The 21,850-nt window shown below is 42.3% G+C and overlaps 1 protein-coding gene across 1 annotated transcript in view; it reads left to right on the top strand.

The window, feature by feature from the left end:
- LOC126399217 (kelch-like protein 29) overlaps nucleotides 1-21,850 on the top strand; it is a 359,560-nt gene that overhangs the window by 312,508 nt on the left and 25,202 nt on the right. Inside the window, exon 14 of the mRNA XM_050059067.1 lies at nucleotides 7,067-7,247. Within this exon, the coding sequence (XP_049915024.1) occupies nucleotides 7,067-7,247 (181 nt within the window). The remainder of the gene's footprint in view (nucleotides 1-7,066; nucleotides 7,248-21,850) is intronic.

Here is a 21,850-nt window from a genome sequence, read left to right as displayed (position 1 = left end):
GTTTGATAAAACGGAGTTAAATCTCTCGGCATCCATTTTCAAGCTCTCTGTGCGTTTGTTTCCTTGCAGACGAGAAAAGGGGCAGCGCACATTTCTGGGAGGGCGTGTCTTTTTAAAAAATGCAAGAGGCGTTGCTTTGTTGCCGGCTGTTTTCGCCGGTGTGTTAAACACACTTTAGAAAGGAGTGTCCCCAGACTATCAGAAGGCGGAGATCTCTGATTGTCTGGTGGCGAGACTAGCCTTTATTAGATAAAATAGCGAAGCATGAGAGGAGGAAAGAGAGGGGATGACATGCAGCAAAAGGCTGCAGGCTGGAGTTGAACCCTCCACCACTGCAACAAGGACAGTACCCCCGTACATGGGGCACCCGCTCCACCCACTGAGCCACTGGGCACCCCATTAACATTAAGTTGTGTTGTGTTCCAAATTGCGTACTTTGCGTACAACAGAAATTTGTCGTAAAAAAGGAGACAAACGTGCATTTGTTCCTCCAATATAAACATGAAAGTAGCAGAGGACTTATTTTATTTATTTTTTTATTTTGACAAAATTAAAGGAGCAATAATCGAAATTCATCATTTCTACATTGAAGGAATTAAAAAATCACTATGTGAAGAACTAGGGGTGTAATTTCATCTGGAGTATAGCATGACCTCACACACCCACTCTCTGTGTTGATCTCCAGCCCATTGTAAAAGCCGGTCCGGCTGCGCGTTCATGTACGTTCATGTGAATTACAGTAACGTTAGGCACATGCCGCTATGTCGATTCAATTAAATTTAATGTTACAATCGTAGCATGGGTTAATGTCCGGAGCTTGAGTTATTAGCGGCTCGGTCCCAGCAATGGGTCAGGCGTTTCGGTTGTGTTAGGTGAGTAGCCCGGCAGCCCAGCTAACATTTGCAATTAGCATTGTAAAATGTAGCCCGGCGGGCAGCCTGGCGGCTGTGTTTAGCTATTCCCCTGCCTACTTCAATGATGATGGTACCAGTAATAAATGTAATGTATTTGCTGAAAGAGCAGAGGTAGAGGGAGGAGTGGCTCATGACACACTTTGTTTTGCTCTACAGGCAGTGCACAACAGCAAACCTAGCGGTGAAACGATTTCACTTATTGCTCCTTTAAAGATATTACACTTTAAACTGATGCAAAAAAGGCACAAAGTGGTGCATAAAGATTCACCAGAATGCAGAAAATTAAGTGCTTGATGCTCAGATTTTTTTGGTGAAGGACCCCCAAAAAGGTTTTGTTGAAACAAAACTTACACATTTGATATATGAGCAAGAGGATTGAAGTTCAAGGCCCATTGTTTAATCAGACCCAAATGGAATCTGCAGATTCAAGAAAACTTGACTTGTAATATCATGGACATCTTTTTTTTTTTTTTTTAATCTGTGGTAAATCTGCAGCGGTATTATTGAATTCTGCGTCCGCGGATTTCGTGTGAGTCTGGTTATGACAAAGTAGTATGTGCCAATTATATACACACTCTATGCAACAATATGTTCTTTAAAAGAGCGGCTGCTTCGTACCGAAAGCAAAATGAAAGAGTTAACATGCTGACATTATCATTTAGCTGAAACCACCACTGTGCAGCTCCATAACATTTCTACAAGTTTACAAACTTGGCTCTGAAGACAGCATTCCCACAGAGCTTTCAGAAGTCTTAAAATGCATTGAATTCATTAATCCAATAAAGCCTAGTTGGTATTAAAATGTCTGAAATCATTTTTTCAATAGTCTAAAGAAAAAAGTTTAGAACATTTTTCTTTTCCCAACATTGTAGTAGCATCTTTTTCTCTTAAATAATTTACCGAATGCCTCACGTTAACGTCACACAGATCAGGACAGTGGAGCAAACAACACTCATATCACGCTTCCAGTCGAGATGCTCAGAGCAGAGGATCCACTGCCTAATGCCTAGCTGTCACTGAACCCTGGATGACATGGGGAAGTGCAAATTCAACAGCTATTTAACCAGGATTTCGCAGCATGACTGAAACCAGTATAAAGCAGTGCACATGAGGCTTGGTGTATTTTACGTAAAAGGGTTTTCAAACTCAGCATGATGGGAATCAAGGCAGTGGAATCCCACATGCAGACTGAGAAGCATTAAATCGCCAAGAAAACCCACCAACAAACGCCACGAATTTCAGAGTAATATTTCACCCTCGTCTCCGCCATGTCTAGAGTGTTCTTTTTTTTTATGTTTAAAGCAGATCATCAGTTTTGGTTATTCTAAAATTGGTCTTAAATTTAATTCAAAGTGGCATTAAAAAGTCTTAAAAAGTATTAAATCTAACTTGCCTTAAGCTGTAAGAACCTACAAAGAGGTGATGAACAGACATTTCCGCTCTTGAGTTAACCACAGGAAAAACTGACACATTTTTTTGAAGGATAAACCTGCATTATGGTTACAGATCAAGAAAAGTAAACCATGGATTTACTGGTCTCTGACTTTTTGATAAAGTCCCTTTCGTCATACTGAATCTTGACAAAGGTCTCCACACTTGGATTAATGGATTAATAAACTCTTGGTGAAGACGTTTTCACTTTATGACAGATATAATTCGACAAAGTGAAGCTACCTTGACCATCGCCAGCTTCCTGTGACCTTTGCAAAACAGTTAAAGTGTTTTAAAAGGGTTGCTGCCCTTGACGCTTACTCGTCTGTTGCTTTGAAAACTTAGCTGTACCCAACACTGCAGACAACTTTGATGTCTTTCTTTTCAGAAGAGTCTTCCTATTTACCTTCTGTGGAGCATTTTTTGAACTTGACTTCTTTTTTTTTTTCCTCTGTCTGGCTTTACAGTCGCTGCAGTGTTCTGCAGTTTATTTTGTTCCATAGTGGCACACTGTGCACTCTGTGACTCCCCTCTATGAGACACCTTTAAGTTGCTCCTCCAGAGGTAGACTGAATTTCTCCCTCCACGGTCCATTTGTGTGAGAATCCTGCACGGTACTCAGACCTTGACATTGCACCGTGGAAATGCAGCAGGATTTGTCCTGCGTGTACCTTTCCTCTCCCTCTTTTCATATAAATGTAAATTTGTGTTTGGGCATTGGAACAGGTATGCATGTGTCCGCTGGGAGTCAGGCAGCCAGTGGGGAAATCAGAGGTGTTTCTTGCTAGCCAATCAACAGGCTCCGGTCTGTAACCTTCGTCAGACTCTGAGCAGGGTCACTGAGTCATGGCTGGTGTTACATGTCAGACTACACAGTTAACAGGGCAGCTTTGAAGAGAGCTGAAACAAGCACAGTCTTGATGGTTGGCTGGTTGACTAGTCAACACAGCAGTGAACCACTTTCAGTCAGTTGGCAAAGTGTGTCCCTGTTTTTTTTTTTTTGTTTTTTTTTTCTTATATCTCTGAAAAGCACACCATATTGAGGAGTGAAGATTTTAATATTAAATAGAAAATGGCTTGAAGAAAGAAAAATTGGTTAGATATTAAAAATATTATTCAATCACTTGCTGAAGTTTTGTATGTAAAAATAACTTCCCTGTTATATACTAGATTGAAGTCATATACATTCACTGGCCACTTTATTAGGTACACCTTGCTAGTACCGGGTTGGACCCCTTTTTTAACTCTTGGTGTCATAGATTCAACAAGCCGCTGGAAACATTCCTCAGAGACTTTGGTCCATATTGACATGATGACATCACACAGTTGCTGCAGATTTGTCAGCTGCACATCCATGATGACAATCTCCCGTTCCATCACATCCCAAAGGTGCTCTATTGGACTGAGATCTGGTGACTGTGGAGGCCATTGGAGTACAGTGAACTCATTGTCATGTTTGAGATGATGTGAGCTNTGACCCTACCATTTGAATGTCGCAGCAGAAATCCAGACTCACCAGACCAGGCAACGTTTTTCCAAACGTCTATTGTCCAATTTGGTGAGCCCGTGTGAACTGTAGCCTCAGTTTCCTGTTGTTAGCTGACAGGAGTGGCACCTGGTGTGGTCTTCTGCTGCTGTAGCCCATCTGCTTCAAGGTTGGACAAGGTGTTGTTGCTTCAGAGATGGTCTTCTGCAGACCTTGGTTGACCAATTGGCGTAAATATTATTCCAAGTGTCTGACATTCTTGTGAGCCACAATGGATCATTTTGTAACTTTCGAGCAAGAGACTCTGACATACGTCGACCTCAGAAACCACAGACAAAAGCTGCTCCTAATCTCTTTGAGCTAAAGGGTCCTTGGCCTGGAAAGCATTGAAGACCCCTGCTTTAATGCAACGTGTGATTGTCCCACTACTGCAGCAGCTACAACCGGTACAGTTTGTGGTGCCATCACATGGGTGGTGTTGGAATTTTACACAACTGACTGCCTCCATTCACACGATTGGTATCGAATGAAGCCGTGAAAGGGGTATCAAATTCTGTACTTTGTTGGTATCCGTATCACATTAAGAGTACTGGTATTGTAAGTTTAAAAAAACACCCAGCCCTACATTTAGCCCTTTTCAACCTAATAGTTCCTGGTACTAAGGAGCTACAGGAACTAAACTAGGAGCTAAAAGTTCATTTACTATGGTAAAGGTTAATTATACTCTCATAAGACCTAGAACCATGAGCTCCCAAAGGTCGTGTCAATTCGATTGTCCTTTTTACCCTACAGTCTGAGTGGTCACCCTCACAATCACATCATTACGTTGTCAGATGATGCTGCCATCTTAGCTTTAATGAAAAATGATAGCAACCTATCTGAATACTGTTAAGAGACTCAAAGGTTTGTAAAACGGTGTGAGGACGACCATCTTGTGTTGAATGTTAAGATTAGACTGGAGTGTTTGATCGCAGAGGAGTTGGTGACCTGTGATCATCCAGAATGAAACCACTTCACAGGTCTCCTACCTTAGTATTTTTATTGTCAACTTGTTAACTTAGTAAACCCATGTAGACTGTATCAGATTACAACAAAGACTGCATTTCCAACACCAATGTTGTTGATCAAAATTCCATGTTAGTCTTTTATCAGGCAGTTTTAGAAAGCCTTACCAGGGCATGGTAGACTGTAGGTGTCAAACAGCATACGTCCTTGCAGTCTACTTACACACAGGCTCCACTAAGGCGAGCCAATAGGACAGTTAATGACCCATCCCCCTGCTCTAAACTGTGAGTACCAGGTACTGCCCTCTGGTAGGAGGCTCAGAGTCCCTCGTAGCAGATTAAATAGTGTTAAAAATTCCTTTATCCCTGTGTCAATACAACTGTTTAATAGTGGCCAACGACAATTTCTCACTCTGTGGGACAATGAAAGTAATCCTCATCTTGATTTTTAGGTTCTGGCATCAACGTAATCGACTTAATCGATTTTGGAAATAAGTTGATTTGCAAAATGTTCAATACAGAAAGATGCACCCGGTCAAAGCAGCTAAAATGGCTCATCACAGGAGTGTAACTGCTATATTGAAGCAAATTAAGTATTTGTTCTTTTATAAAGCTTTGATGCAGATGCTTCCACCTTATATTTCATCCCTTTTAACTCTGACCTCACATAATCTTTAGGTTGCTTCACACTCCCTTAATCAGAACTGAACTGGGAACATTCTCTTACAGTGCTCCTTATACATGGAATAATCTGCACATGACCTTAAACTTGGACACTCTGCCGCTCTAACGGCTGTTTAAATGCCTTCTATCAGATCGTTTTAATTGAGCATAAATGCTTTTAACTATACATCTACACCATACCATGTTTATCACGCTGCATTTCTACTTTTAACGATCGTTTATTGCCATTGTTGTTTGCTGTTTGGTATGATTTCATTTCTGTTTGCGTATTGATTGTTTTTAATGTCTTTGTTCATGCTTGGCAGCATTGAAAATTAAGGTCTCCCTCAATTGATTTCCTGAGTCTTAAGTAAAGGTTTGAATGACTGAATGAATGAAAATAAGCGCTTTGTCAAGACAGCACCATCCTGTTAACTTTTTCCTCCCACCCATGCACCATGTATTAGGATTATCAGCATGCCAAACATGTTTCTGTTAGTAGAAGTCACTTAAACTTTCTGCACCACAGTTAGTGTTACACTATGCATCACCTTACATTGCTATTCAGCCGGTTCATATTTTCTCTTTACTCTAATGGCCGTGCACAAGTGAGAAGACGACTTAAACTAACATTACACACTGTTGTTACAGACTGAGAATCGTTTCCATTCTTTTCCTTGTCTCACACTGATGCAAAAATTGTTTGCTGGTGATTCTCTTCTGCATATTACTACAGTGATGGAATAAATCCATGTCTTAATTATTTTTAGTTTTATTCAAGTACTCACGAAAAGATAGCCTGCTTATTCTCCAGTTAAGGGAAAGAGCCGCTATGATATACAGTCATAAATCAGTGTATGTGTCACAGCAATCCTTTTGAGTTTGAGGTTCAGCATTTTTCTGATGAGGCATCTGATTAAAAGGGTCAGCTATTATTATTATTATTATTATTATTATTATTATTATAATAACACAGCAGTGAGGTGGAAATTAGACTTTTTTTTTTAATATGTCAGTATAATATTTTTTATGAGATGATCATTGAATAAAATTGTTAATATATTGTGTGCGTTATGTGACAACTTCTTTTTTTTTATTTTTGGGGTAAATTAATTGTTATTAAAAATAATAACTCATAAACCAGTCAAAAGGTTCATCGACTAATTATAAAATATTTTAAATATTTTGAATAATAGATAATGAAATAATAAATTATAGAAAATAAATTAATACAAAAAGATATATAAAAAATAATCTGAAGTTTAAGATACAAAAAATGAATCAATACAGTTGATTAGATGATGGCTTAAGAAAAAGACAGTGTGACAAGAACTGTGACAAGACTCTGAGTGGATGTAATAGATGAGTGAAGAGGTGGAAAGAGAGACTGAGTGCATGACTTCAAAGAAGATCCTTCAGGAATTGAATTTAATCAAAACTCTATTAGGATTTCCAATCACTGATGCAGATACATCCTCTGCTCTTCCTGGGGAACACGTGATCTGAAAAAAATGGAAACACCCTTATAGTTATTCCACTTTGAATGAGCCTTATCCTGTGTGTTTCAGGTGGCACCGAGTCCGGTGTGATGGTGGCTGACGTATGGTGCTACATGTCCTTGCTGGACAACTGGAACCTGGTGTCCCGGATGACCGTGCCCCGCTGCAGACACAACAGCCTGGTATACGACGGCAAACTCTACACCATCGGAGGACTGGGCGTATCAGGGAACCTGGACCACGTGGAGAGGTAAGAGTCACGTGAAACCAACAGCAGCCCGTCTCCAAACATCAAACACCTCCAGCGGCTCCCAGCTGGTGACTGCACAGTCCCACACCGCTCTAACCTCGTGTTGACAGCCATCTCAGAGAGGGAGCGCGCGCATGTGTGGACGATTCTGCAAAAGTAGGTGGATGCTGAGCAATCCAGTTTGAGCAAATAAATATTCACACTGCGCAGCGAAACGTGGCAGATGGTGTGGCATGCAGCAGTGCGGCGCAGCATATTGCAAAAGTGGTTGGACAGGTTTGTTAGCATTTTCTGTGAGAGCAAAAGGTGCAGAGGAATGAGTCTGAGCCGCAGCATATTAAATGGTCACAGCTGCGAGTGTTGTTATGGAGCGACAGAGCACCTCTTACTTGTTTTGGAGTGGCGCATGAGTGAGAGGATTTGCTTTCAGGGAGCAGAGTGGTGTACTGTGTCTGATTCCATCCACTCTAGCGTCGTCACATCACAGACACTTCAGGCGAAGGTCGTCCTTTGCGGCCTATTCAGCTGCTTCGTTTCGTCTTACTTTGCCTGTATTTGTTGAAACTCTTCAGCATAAAACCAGACACAGACAGGGTCCTCTTGGAGTGTCATGACTTCCTGGTGTCATGGAACGTGAATAGGGATCGTCTTGATTCAACACCTCGATTATTATTGCTGGTTTTGTAGCATTGCTCTCCATTTCTTATTTTTCCCTGTAACCTGGGCTGAGGAGTGTGTTTCAGCAGAGAGAGGGGGCTACCTCCCCTGCACGGCAGAACGAGATTAACCAAAGCAATCAAAAGAACATTACTGAGTATATTAGAGCAGGCCGCTGCCGCTCATTACCTAGCAGCTCAATTGATCTCCAAAGCTGTTCGCAATGCACAACAGTCCTCCAAATGAAACAGCCTAATTTGATATTTCCCCATAATGCTGCCATACAGTGTCGTTATGACGGGGTAGATGGAATATTTGCCCCGTAATGGAAACGCATTTGATTCCTCTGTCTCTGAGCTGCTTAATTTGAGAGCTGCCGCTGCATCTAGGGCATTCACGGCTCCGAAGAAATCAGCGTTTCAGCGTGTGATGTGTTTGTATGTGTTTCTCTGTCGGTGCCCTTGTGTGCGTTTTTGTGCAATCACGAAGCTTCTCCGAGGCCCTCAGCAACTGGACTCAATTATCAGTGCTGTAAAACTTTAACCTACTTTGCCTCTCTCCAAGAATTGCCAGAGGCCTCTTCTGCTTGGTATTACTGCCCTAGCGCTGCACTCTTGAAGGTTGCACCGGCTTGGGAGAAATAACCCACACACCGAGCAAAATAGTTGAACTCTTAATTGTTAGGAAGAAAATGCACGGTGCTCGGGCTGAAGCGAAGCATTTGTAGCATGAGGTCAGGGTCACATTCACCAGCCTTATCATGTAAAAGCTAACAGGTCTCTCAAGCTGTTTGGGCAGATCGTCGGAGCAGTCAACGGGGCTTGTTTCTAAGCAACCCAGGCTTTTATTTTGTCTTTTTCAGAAATGGTTATGTGGAGCAAAAGTCAAAACTGAGTCAGATGGTCTAAAGACTCACTTTTCTAGGAATGGAATTCATAAATACATTAAAGTTTGTGCTTTTGGTGAGGGCACAGACATATAGACGGATGTATGTGTGATATTCTTATAACTGGTGTGCCTGCTGATATATTACATTGAAAATCTGTTTATTTCTTCATGCCTCCATGCCACAAACAGCCAGCGCTGGAGCATTATTTCTTTTGGTTGTCCATCCATTCATCCCATTCAGAAACGCCTTGAGGGTATTCATTTAATTTGGCACAAACGTCCACTTGAATTCGAGGATGAGCTGAGCAGATTTTAGTGGTCAAATGTCACTGTGACCTCACGTCCATCCCATTCTCATGAAACTGATATCTCAGAAACACTTGGGGGGAATTTCATTACATTGCATTACATAAATACATATTTACATACAGTAACTGAATACGTGACTCAAAACAGTAAAACTAAATTCTTTTAAAATGGAAGCTTTAAGGTTTCTGTGAGCAATGGTTTTAAGTCTTACGCTGTGTTCACACTACGAGTGATAAAAGCTATAAATGATAGATATTAAATAAACCTGCACCTGTAAAGTGCCTTTCTAATCTTTCTAAACTGCTCAAGGCACTTTTTACACCATGAGTCACATCCACCTATTCACACACTGGTGGCCAAGGCTACTGTACAAGGTGTCCCCTGCTAGCTTGTTACGTAGTTATGTTGTCATGGGCTTATGTAGGGCTGGACAATTAATCAAATTTTAATCATGATTTCAATTTTGGTTTCTCACGATCATAAAAACATTATAATCGAAGAAGAACGATTAATGCGCCACACGGCGCGACGTGTATGTAAGTTCCTGTGCTGGAAAAGCACCATGAATGCACCTGTGTTACGCGCAGCAGCAGCAAGCGTGTGACGTGTGTGGATCAATAATATGCGGAGTGAGCGATTGAGAACATGGCAGAAAGGCAGCCTTTGGTTGAGAAGAAAGGTAGGACAACCTCAGTCATCTGGAAACATTTTGGCTTCAAGTTGACGGACGTCGAGCAAAAAGAAATTGTTTGCAAAGTTTGTCACGCTGTGGTGTCTGCCCCCCAAGGCAACACGACCAACTTATAATCGTGTTTATTAATCGTGATTTCAATATCAATCAAAATAATCGTGATTACTATTTTTGCCATTTTTGCCATCGTCCAGCCCTAGGCTTATGTGTGTCTGCTGCTTACAACAAAGTATCTCTATTTAATGCTGTCTAAAATTTCAATATTCAGATCAGATCAATGTCTGAGCCTCTATTTAACATCACATTTTGCCGCTCCATTGCATCTTCATTTGCACTGCAGTGTAAAGACAGCCAGCATAGTGTCAGCTAACTTCGCTAAATGGTAAAGTACCACAGCTGCAAATAAAAACCTGTCATTGGAGTGCTGAAAGAAGTTGAGGCTGGCTCAGCTTTGATATGACGCACGTCACGCATGTCACACCCGTGGCACGGTGACAAGTTTCCTGCGTCAGTTATTTGGCCTCATGTCAGCAGCTTCCATTGAAAATAATTTGGTAAAAATACCTTTCCTATTTGATACTTTTATTTTAGGAAAAGCTGACTTACAACCTGGACATTTTAACGAAAAGGTATTTGTTGTTTGGATATCCACTGGTTAGAAAATCATCACAAGACACTGGCTGCTTTCTGACCCCCCATAATTGAAGAATGGATAGTATAGTTGATTAAATATGCATAATGAGAAAAATTACCTTCTCACTTTGCCTACAAATGAGTAGATTTACGAAGTCATGGTCAAACAACTGGATCCCATATGTGCGACAGTCACGACCACATTTTTTGGAATTGACAAATTAAATGATCCCTCAAAGAACGCCTGGTCTCCTAACCAACATAAAAATAATATACAGGAATGTCTCTGCATTTGATAATGTACACCTTTGATACACATCCCTTTTTCACAATCCTAAATAGTTAAAGAAAACTTTATAGGGTGCACACTGTTTAAAAAGGAATTATGAGGAAAGAAGGTTTTAAGTGATGCTGTTTAAACTGCTGTAAACCAACAACACTCTTTCTCTCTACAAGTATATTTATACTTTCTTTGGTAATTGGATGGCGAAAAAAAAGGACTTGTAGCCTGAAGCCTTGTTGCTCATAGTGTGGACAAAGCATCTCAGGTTTCTTTATCTACAACTTCACCGTCCTTCTTGTCTGCCCAGATCACGTTTACCTTACAAGGCAGCTGTTATTGCGAGATCACATGAGAACCACAAGGTCACGTGAGAATCCAGCCATGATTTGCTTCTTTGCCTACCCTGAGTAAAGCTCTCAAAGTAGAAAGAATATTACCAAATCTCTGCCAGTAGACACTTTGCTATCATCGTGAGTCATGTTCCGTCATATCCCATAACCTTTGTTTAACATCATAACTCAGGAGCAGAGGGGGAGACATTAGGTCAGATGCTGAACTGATGACACTCATCTTGAAACTGTGCTGATTGTTCGGATCGTCAGTGCTGCCGGGTTCAAGATGTTTGTGAAGCATCCATGTTTAGAATTTGTAGCCTCTTTACATTGTCATCCATATTAGAAGCATTGTCAGCTGTCACGGCTCCAACTTTGTGTCAAATCTTGTTCCTCTGCTTACTGTGCTGATAATGAGCGTTAGGTGATTGTCGCTGCGCCATGTGATGGAGCTCTTTATCACTCTTATGTAAAAATAGTCTATGAGTGAAGACGGCGTGCTTGTCACTGGAAATTATTAATTGGTGTCATACTTGTAAATATAGTGATAATTTCCACTTTATCAAAAGATACACTTAATACCTTTTATTAAGTTCCTTTAAAGTCTTCACTGTATATTAAATGAGTCTGGATAGACATGGGTGTAACTGCAGCTTGACTGGCTGGTGGAGCCATGGGCAGTAATTCTATTTTATGATAATGCTTACAAATGCATTATTCATCGGTACAGATTTCCATTTTAAAATGTGTTATTTGGATAGTCTACCTTTTTTCTGACAAAATATGTTGACCTGCTGTGGACGCCTCCACCATCGACTTTGTTGCAGATTAATCAGCTGGCACAAACGTCAGCAGTGTGAGCTTTATGCACCTTTATGGAGAGCAGAACATCTAACTATATTTAATGTGGAGAGGGTGACAGCTGTTACTGTGGAATAACAAAGGCACTGTAAAGGCTGGAAATATTTTGCATTTTGCATATTTGCATTTGTATCAGCAATTTTCTCTGCAAAAATCGTTCACCCCAAAGTTTAGGTTGGGAGCAGGAAATTACCCCAGCACTGGTAATGCTACGTTTTCAATGAGAAACATGCTCGTATCCAGCTTAGACATTCAGATATCAGTCCGTGCGCCTCTAGAGAGAAAGTACATCTTTTCTTTGTTGAGTCTGTGAAGCAAAACTAATGTGGTGGGTTATGCATAATTTACAGTAAAAGTTTTGTAGAGAATTTACTACCATGAACAGAGTTGTCTACTTCAAACATATTTTTGAAAACACGGTATTCATTAGGACTGAGTGACAGAGTGGCCAACTGCTCCACAAGCAAAAATACCTGCGCTCAATAATACACATTTACACCTTTCAGCAATACTCCTACTGTTTCCAGAAACCCTCCTTTTATTGAAAAAAAAGAGCTACAAGGGCTTTCCAACAATCCCACATCACGTCTGAAGTGTTATTTATCTCTGTAGGAATGTAAACAGTGAAGAAATTAGGTGACAACAAAGACAGCCTAATTGCTCGTCTTTGTCATGGACTCCAAAAAATACATCAATGAGTCTCACTGACAGCTGAATAATCCCACTTACCAACAACAATGTCACATAAATCCTCTATCCAACCTGAAGCAAGACCTCACATCCATGTTTGGCAGAGCTGAGGATGAGGGCAACTTCAAAAAAGCAACACTGGCACTTAAAAGCGAGACTGTGCAGCCTAACTTTTAAAAGAGAAAATGTTTCTCCTATTTCAAACAAAATGTAGAATTCACCTTTAATCATTTCAGTACAAGCATCATTTCACTAACTGGGGTTTTGCTGGTATTTGTTCTGTTATGACCAATAGCTCATGGTGGAGTTAGCTGTGTAACATAAAGTAAATGCAATACATTTTTGACTCTTTCCCACTTGTGCTTCCCACTGAAGGACGTCATCCACCAAAAACAGATATAAAACCTTGTTTTAAAGGAACACTTCTCCGCCAAATGACCATTTCAGTCAGAACCACTTTAGTCAAAGAAAACTTTATTTCCATTTGCAGTATTATATTTGGCAGTGTGGCTCTGTTCTGGGGCCTCTCTGCCTTTCCTATGCTTACACAGAAAGCCACGTGCAAGCGAGGTAAGCCTGAGGCAGAGAGAGCACACCTCCCTGCCCTTCCATGTGCCTTCATGGATAGCCTAAGGCAGAGACCCCCCAGGAACAGAACACAGCAGTATCAATGACAAACAGAAACTAAGTCAGGTGTTTTAAAGACACCTAGACTCTTCAAATTTAATTACTTTGGTATTTACAGATGTTTTTATGGTGCAGAAGAAACCATCTAACCCAAAACCCATTAAAAAAAGCTGTTAACTTAAAGACGAGGAACCCAGAAGTGCTAAAATGCTAACTCATTTCCAGGTTTAGGACTTAATTGCCATGTGCATTATCATACTTGGCGCTACGGCTCTGTTATGGGGTTTCTCTGCCTTTCCTGGGGCCTACAGAAAGGGTCTTCCATGTGCAAAAGAGGAAAGCCTGAGGCAGAGAGAGCAAACCTCCCTGCCCTTCCATGCGCCTACATGCAAAGCCTAAGGCAGGGAGAGCAGCAGCAAAGACCAAAGAAGTTGAATTTGGAAAACGCTGACGAAAACATTTTACAGCAGCAAAATTATATCAAAACATCTGTTTACAAACTCTCACTTAACTCATGCAGTTAAATCCAAGACTCATTCATCCAGTCGTATGCTCAGACCTCCCCAAAAAGACGGCCCTTTCTTACAGGGAACTGAGCTGACAGGCAAACTTATCTATGCTCTCTTCAAAGCCAGACTCCTTTGACAAAAACAGTAATTTTACCTCGCTGAACACAGGAGCTGCTGGTCTACCGCTGCTCTGATCAGTTAGTGCATTCATGTTATTGTGTGACTTTGATGTTTTACAGTGATAGTTTGAATTCCCAAAAGTCACACAGTAACACATATAAACTGACCGTGTTATTCAAAGCAGCAGCAGCAGACGAGCAGCTCCCATGTTCACCAAGCTAAAATTACTGTTTTTGTCAATGGAGTCTGGCTCTGAAGTGAGCATAGACAAGATTAGCATTCTGTTCAGTTTAAAAGTTTGTTTGAGAAGTACTGAGTATACAACTGAATAAATCAGACTTGGATTAAACTGAATGAGTTGTGTGAGAGTCTGTAAACAGATGTTTTGATATAATTTTGCTGTTGCTGAACGCGGCCCCCTATGACTTCAATGCATCAAGAATTTTCTTCGTTTTTGGATTCTTCATTCACGAAGGAGGCATGTGAGAAAAACAAAGTTATCTTCACTGATTCAACATAACACGGGGTGAGTAATTGATATACAAATGATCATTTGGGGGATGACGTATTCCTTTAACTTTCATCCGCTGATCAGGTTTTGCGTGGGTTATCACAAAACATTTGGTAGCAGAATTTCTGATGTAATTCACAGAGTTTCTGTTCAAACCGAAGGACCAAGTGAAATATTTAAATAATGTGAAGGAAATGGCATGGGGGCAAGTTTTGCACCTGAATATACATGTTTGTGTTGCGGAGGAAGAAGGAGCTCTTTCAAAGCTTACGGAGGATTTTTTTGACACGACTGGAGATTTGTCAACAACAGGCAGCTGGTCTGTCAAATCAACTCAAAAAGACAGGTGCTATGAATCAGACACTATCTCAATGGCTTGGGGAAGAGCTTGACGGATTAACAACAGCAGTTTATTTCATAAGACTCATAAACAGCAGTTTATTTTATTATAAAACGAGCTTCTTTGTAACAAGACTCAGCACAAAAGCACCATTATTGGCCTGTAATTCAGCCCATCTTGAGAACAATTGCCTTGTAAGTTTTCCTTCTGAGTTTTGAATCCTCATGAAGACCTACACAGGTCAAAACCTTTTGGGATTTTTTATTTTTCATATGAGCAGAGATGTTTCTAAATAAAGGCTGGTTTTATAACCTTGGCATTGCTCCAGCTCCCACGCACGAGTGCCTGAAGTTTGCTTCTGCATACATTGAAGGCACTTTTTTGACCTTGAAATTTCATATTTTAACCAAAGAGTATCATAAAGGTCACATATGAGTCATTACATAGATCCCATAGCTGAAAACAGTTGAAGATTATCACTTTCAGGCCATTTCTGAAGTCATTTGTTCAGATCTGCTTTGATAAATGAGCCTCATTAACTGCTGATCCTTTATTTTGTAGCTAACCACCAGATTTGGCAGGTGTGGGCTCTGCTGTGAGACACAGTTGGCTCTACTGCAGCTCAGTACTGTTGGGCCAAAACTCTAAAGATAGTAGAGACTCCAACAGGGAGGCAGCCAGTCCACAGCAGGACGAAACCCTGGCCAGTGGAGATAAGAGAGCTGCGAGTCGAGACTTTTTTTTCTGTCGCCTCTGCACAAGGAAGAAGAACTGCCCAAGTCTGAAGTGCAGTTGCTAATAACATTCAGAAATCATTAGTCAGTGTACGTGAATGGCTGCCTTGTTTGATATGCAGATGGCTGGTGGGGATTGCATCTGAAAGCTGGGGGGAACGGCATGAAACGGTGCGACAGCCAGAGTTGATTTGCTCCGCTCATAGAGTGATTGATGCGGAGATTGTTTACACACGCAGCCAATCTTTTTTTATTGTGTATGCGTCTGCATTTCTGCACACACTTGTGTGCTCCCACACTCATTGTTCCTCGAGTATATGTACATATGTATGCCTCTGTGCACACACTGGTGTTTGTTTGTGTGTCAGTCTGTGTCTGTCTGCATATATCAGCCGGGGCCTCGGCTAAGGTCTCTCACCTTCCAGCTCTGAGCTCTCGGCACCCTGACTCCTCATTTGCAGTCCTTCCTGTCTCCCTCGCTCTCCATCTCTCCATCCATCTCACTGAGGGTTTCACGCTCCTAACCGTGAAATTCACCCACATTCACAATTATGTCTTCAATCAGAGCCATCTCAAAGCTAGTAGGATGCAGCCTTTCTTTGGGAACGGCAGGAGGTCCAAATCAACACTCAAAGGACTGAGCGGGCTTATTCCTGTCTCCGCTCTCTACACTAATCACTGACAGATTTTTAGGGATGGGAGCATTCGAGTTCGGGAGGCTTTTAACTTGCAATCAGGTTCCCCGGGCCTGCATGCTCCTCAGCATGTTGATCCTTTGGTGAACCAATATGATTGCAGATATTGAATAATTCATGGGTGTCTAATGATGTGTCAATCACAGACGGTTTTGTTTTATTTATTGCGCACTATGCACAGGTTTGTGCGTCCTCCGAGCTTTATTGCAAGTTAATATTGCATGAAGACTGTTAGCAACATGACACTGAGTACGGCAACTAGCTTTTCTCATCAGGGATGTTGTGCTGTTTGGCTAACAAGTCGGGAGGAGAGAAGAGCAATTTGCAGAGATCATGTTCTCTGGCTTTTTTTACGGCTTTTCAAACTAAAATGGGCCTTTAAATTGCAGTACATAAACATGTGCCCATAAAATCTGTGGAGAAAGCTCCATTGTTCATGTGTTTTTCAGGGTCATTAACTAACACGTGTTGTTGTGTAAGCGTCCTAAAGCTTTACTGCTGTGGTGTCGGTATACTCCATCGTCTAGTGCTGATTGTCAAAGTTATGGTTTTTCCATCCTCGTGAAGGTTGTTGAGCTCCTCTCGGGTCCAACCAGTGCCTTCACCCGACTCTTAACACAACTCTCCCCCATCTACTTCTTGAGTTGAACTTTTCTTTTAAATGGTGTTCTACTTTTGACCAGCATTATGGGCTGTTTCAAGAATGTTGGCTTAGCCTGACGCAGGAGGTGAATTGTAATGCCTCCAGGACCTTCCAGAGGAGCACTGAATGCCTCCCGGGAAATTCCATCAATTCAACCATGACCAAGAACATACAGCGAGATGGAGCTTCCAGCGGGAGGTTCCATCATGCCTCACGCTGCACACAGTCGAAGTCTTCTGTGGGCGGCTCCCTGAACTGACAAGTCCTTAAGTACTTGATGTCCGCAGGCGGCATGCACGCTAGGTTGTCAGTCACCCAGAGAAAGGTCCCCTTCTGTGGGACACCAGGGGTGCGAGACACCCCACGTGGCTCTCATAGAAGGAAGAGGCTACATCTGCTCTTTGAGTTGTGGCGAGGCGGGGTTTGCCTCCTGGCTGGCTGTATGAGCACGCTCTGATGGGGATCTGCTTCTTTTGTCTGCAGGCAAAAAGGAGCTGTCACGTAGCCAGAAAGAGGAGACCACGGATGGTCCAGTCCATTCAGACTCACGCAGCTCACACATAACGCCGTCCACTTCTAGATCTCGCTGCCTGAATGCAGATGCATTTTAAACACCACACGCACACAGGCAGCTCTCTCACTCATACAAAACAATGACTTGGAGATGGAGGTCCTTCTTTGTCCATTCCAGCTCCCTGCCCAACAGCACTCTCTTTTGGAGACAGTGGGGAAATAATCAGCAGGGCGATGATGCTAATAACAACGGAGCGCCCCGTCGCTCCGCAGCCCCAGGTGGTCGAGGGACCCCGCAGCGAAAGAGTCAAGAAAAAGGGAAGGAGAGAGAAGAGCAGCAAGCCAAGAAGAATTTAGCAGTGCAGAGCCGACGGGAGGAAGATGAGAGGAGAGTGGAGATGCAGCAGCCCCCAGGTGGGCCTGTGAGCTCTGCACAATCAGTCACACTGGAACCAATGGGCTCATGTGAAGACACCCTCACTCTTCTCTCCCAGCCCCTCCAGCCTCTCTGCAGCAATAATGAACTGATGAGCTGTTGTGCATGTCCTTTATATGTCTATGTGAGTGTTACTGTGTGGATCTGTTTCCACGTACTAGGTCAGACGGTGCCTGGGGCTGGTTTTGGAGGGGGGTAAGGGGTTGGGGAGGGGGGTGGCAGCCGGCCCCGGCAGCCCTGCAGCATGGCACTGTGGTCGGGGACAACGGGCTCCCACAGCCCCCCTGCCGCGGTGGTTCCCCCCTGCCGAGCTAATCCCCTGCTCCTCAGGATTAACCAACTTCACAGCGCTGGCCCCTACTGCGCTGTCAAGGCACCGTTCACCCTCCAACCTTACCCCAGCCATCACCCGCTTCCACCCACAATCCCTCCCCCGCACTCACGCTCACGTACACCCTCATTACCCCTCCATGGTACCCCTCTCCCTTCTGAAATGTCAGTGTTGATTTTCACTTCTCACGTCTGTGTCTCTCTCTGACCTTTTCACTCTTTTCCTTTGCATGTTATAATTTACTACAAATCCTGTTTGCTTTACATCCCAGCTAATTAGTTTTTAAACCAGCCTGCTTTTAGCTGCTAAGTTTTAGAAATATTAATGTATCTAAAAAACCAGGCGTCCACTGGTTTCCTTTAATTCCACCATAATATAAAGATTAGCTAACTTTCACATTTTTTTGAGTTGTGTCATCCTTCACAGTGAACATCAGGGCTGCGTTCACTTTTTTCAGTTACATTACAGTCATGAGGTAATGCAGAGCAAACTTTCTTAAACAAATCTGCTCTTAAACACTTAATTAGCACCAGTGCTGACATGATTCGTCAGGTAATCAATTTGTTGATTGACACAATGTTTATCAGCAACAATTTTGATAATTATTTTTTGTCAAGTCCTGTGAAAACCTGTTTCCAGCTCAGATCTGAGAATTTATCTCTTATATTAAAGACGTCACTGTACATTCGTAATAGCATCCGCAGATGCTCGTAGCACAGAGGTGTCCATAACTAACGATGTAATTTGCACCAGGGGTGTTAATATCCAGTGTGACTTTTTTCACCTGAGTGTTTTTGTTCCTAAGTGTGGAGCAACGCTGATACATGATTAGCTATTCAGCTAAAGTTTACATTCACACTGTGCATTCAGCAGCTTTATACATCTTAAAACTGAAAATAATAACCTCTTAAGACCCTGTGTCCTCTAAGAGGATACACATTTTGGTTTTACTTATACTTCACTCTACTTAAAACTTAGACCTGTTGTCCTCGTTCATGGACACTTTTTTGTGCCATCTAATGGCAGTAAAAGTGAGCAAGGTCCAAAACCTGATCACATTTTATGGTTGAAACGTGTTTATTTCTGATTAATAATGTTTGCAGTTTGATATGGCAACAGATTTGACCAATTTTAGCAACAGTGACAAGCTAAGACACTGTTAATTAGGAAGTTCTCGTTTGAAGACACTGGGACAAGCAAAAGTTCGGGTATCAGGAGGATAAGTCAACCAAGTCTGAAAGTAATAAGCCAATATTGACTCACAGGGACCCAAACTCCAGTCTCCTGTGTGAAAGTCCTGTGCCTGAGTCACTCATCCACCATGTCCTCCTCCCTCCATGGACTCTGCCACTCTTTATATTACATAAGGTTGGGAACTGAACTGGGTACTTTGAGGGGTACAAACCATATTACATTGGTAGTACAGAGTGCTGGTTTCTGTTAAATCTGATACCAAATTTTAGTACCTAAGAGCGCACCTATGTGAGAGCGACGGGAGGCAGAAGCACCGTGATGTGGCCTGAAGCCAGGAAGCTGCCGTCGGCTTCTCAGTGAGCCGTAACTTTCCCTGCAGCGCTGATAGTTTCAGTCTATTTGGTCTGTTTTCTTTTCAATTGTATTTTTAAAAAAAAGGTTTAGTTTCACCGCTGGTTGTGATTGTGTTTCTAAATTATGTACTTATTCCACATATTTGTCAGTTGTGTCTAAACAGAAGGCGAGCAGACACAAACACACACACACATACAAGTAAGCAGACAGACACATAGAGAAGTAGCGCTATGCGTGAATAGAAAAGAGCAGAGTGGCAGAATCACATGTTTACTGCAGCTTGTTAAAAAATTATATGTTTGCCTCTACGCTGGTGACAGCCGTGGCTGGAGGCATTATGTTTTCGGGTTGTACATCCGCCTGTCGGTCCAATTCTTGGGAACGTGATATCTCAAGAACACCGTGAGGGAATTTCTTCAAATTTGGCACAACATTCACTTAGACTCAAGGATGAACTTATTAGAATTTGGTGGTCAAAGGTCACTTTGTCTTCACAAAATGTGTTTTTGGCCATAACTCAAGAGTTAATATGCTAATTATGACAAAATCTCACATAAATGTCTAAGAGGATAAAAATATGAAGTGATGGTATTTTTATATCCAAAAGGTCAAAGCTCAACTTCACTTTGACATCATAATGTTCTGCAAAAATACTTTTCTGGCTGCTACTGAGATACTGAATTGGTGACTCTAATCTCGGGTGTCCATCTTGAAACTGTTCTGATTGTATAGATCGTCTGTGCTGCTTGGGGGAAGATGTGTGTGAAGCATCTATGTTTTTACAGACGTGGATGTAAACTGTAAGTGCAACTTGACTGGATCCCTGAGGCATACAACCACGAGGTGATAATTCTAGTTGTTCTTAGCGCACAGAAAAAGTCAAGTACTGGTACCGACTTCGGAGCACCGGTAGGGCTTTTGGCAGTACATTTATGAGGGTTTTTTTCTCATAAATTTACCACTTTAATCTCAGAGAATATCCAGGATTGGCTAGCACTATCCCTAACCATGACCTCTTTGCCCTCCTGCCTCCGAACACGTCCTTGACATGTTGATCTGTCGAGTTCTTGCAAGTCACAACACACAGTGGGATCCATAATAACACATTGTAGGGACCGGTGTAAATAGTCAGAAAGCTGCATTGTGCATTGGGGCAGCAGTAGCTCAGTCCATAGGGACTTGGCTTGGGAACCAGAGGGTTGCTGGTTCATGTCCCCGTACAGACTACGTGTGGAGCGTGGACTGGAAGCTGGAGAGTTGCCACCGTTGAGGCTTGGGGCTTCTGTCCAAGGCATCCCCCTCACTCTGACATCTCTCCATTTAATCCATGTATAGGTCCTGTTGTGCAGGTGTGTATACCTCGGGTGTGTGCGTGTATAATAAAGGATGTCTTCTTCTTCACCCCAGATACAAAGAGACAGTTAATTTTGTTTTTCCTTCTATAAACAATCAATTCATTGGAAAGATGATCTACAGATAATTGGATAACTAAAATAATTGGTGGCTACAGACCTAAATACGATAAGCAACACCAACAAGAGATGCAGATATGATGTTTACCGGACTCTAAGTGATCCTAAAAACAAAGCTGAGAACACACACCGGTACAGTCCTTAAGCCGCTCTGCTCTCTTTGACTGGGCAGTCATTAGTGAAATGATTAAAACAACCAAACTCCACCGTAAAAGTATTTTAACTGTGTATGTGCATCTGTGTTTTTAAGACCTAATTGTAAATGTTGAAGCACATCTCAGATACAGGTTTTTTTATGTAGTGTGTACAGAGAGAAGACTTTTGTGTTGTGTTGTGCAGTTATTTCCCAGCTCTGTGGAGAAGCTTCTGTCTCTCTCAGTGATTTCAAGGCTCCAGGGCTGAAAGAGAGTGGGCCCAAATCGAGCAGATCATCACGTCTCTCTCTCATTTTTCTCTCTCTGTCTATGCCTCCTCGCCTCCCTCCATCCTCCTCCCCCCGCTTTCCTCTTTTAACCACAATCTCCAACCTCTCCAGTACCCTCTGTCCCATTGCTCCCTCCGTCTCTTCACCGCGCTGATTAGGTGGGCAGGCGATGATGGGTGTATTTGGGGCCTGCGAGGCCGGTGATGTCGAATCTGTCTGACATGCTCGAGCAAAGGCACTGTCTCCTCTTCATTGTCTTCTAATGGGGCGCTGAGGTCTGGGAGACATGGAGGTAGATGATGCAAAGAGCGCGTGCATGCAGGTGTGTGTGTGTGTGACAGTCATAAAGAAACATT

This window comes from Epinephelus moara, chromosome 12 (genome assembly GCF_006386435.1).
Source record: "Epinephelus moara isolate mb chromosome 12, YSFRI_EMoa_1.0, whole genome shotgun sequence".
Taxonomy (NCBI): Eukaryota; Metazoa; Chordata; class Actinopteri; order Perciformes; family Serranidae; genus Epinephelus; species Epinephelus moara.
Note: the sequence above shows the minus strand (reverse complement) of the source record. Positions and strands in the feature narration are given on the sequence as shown.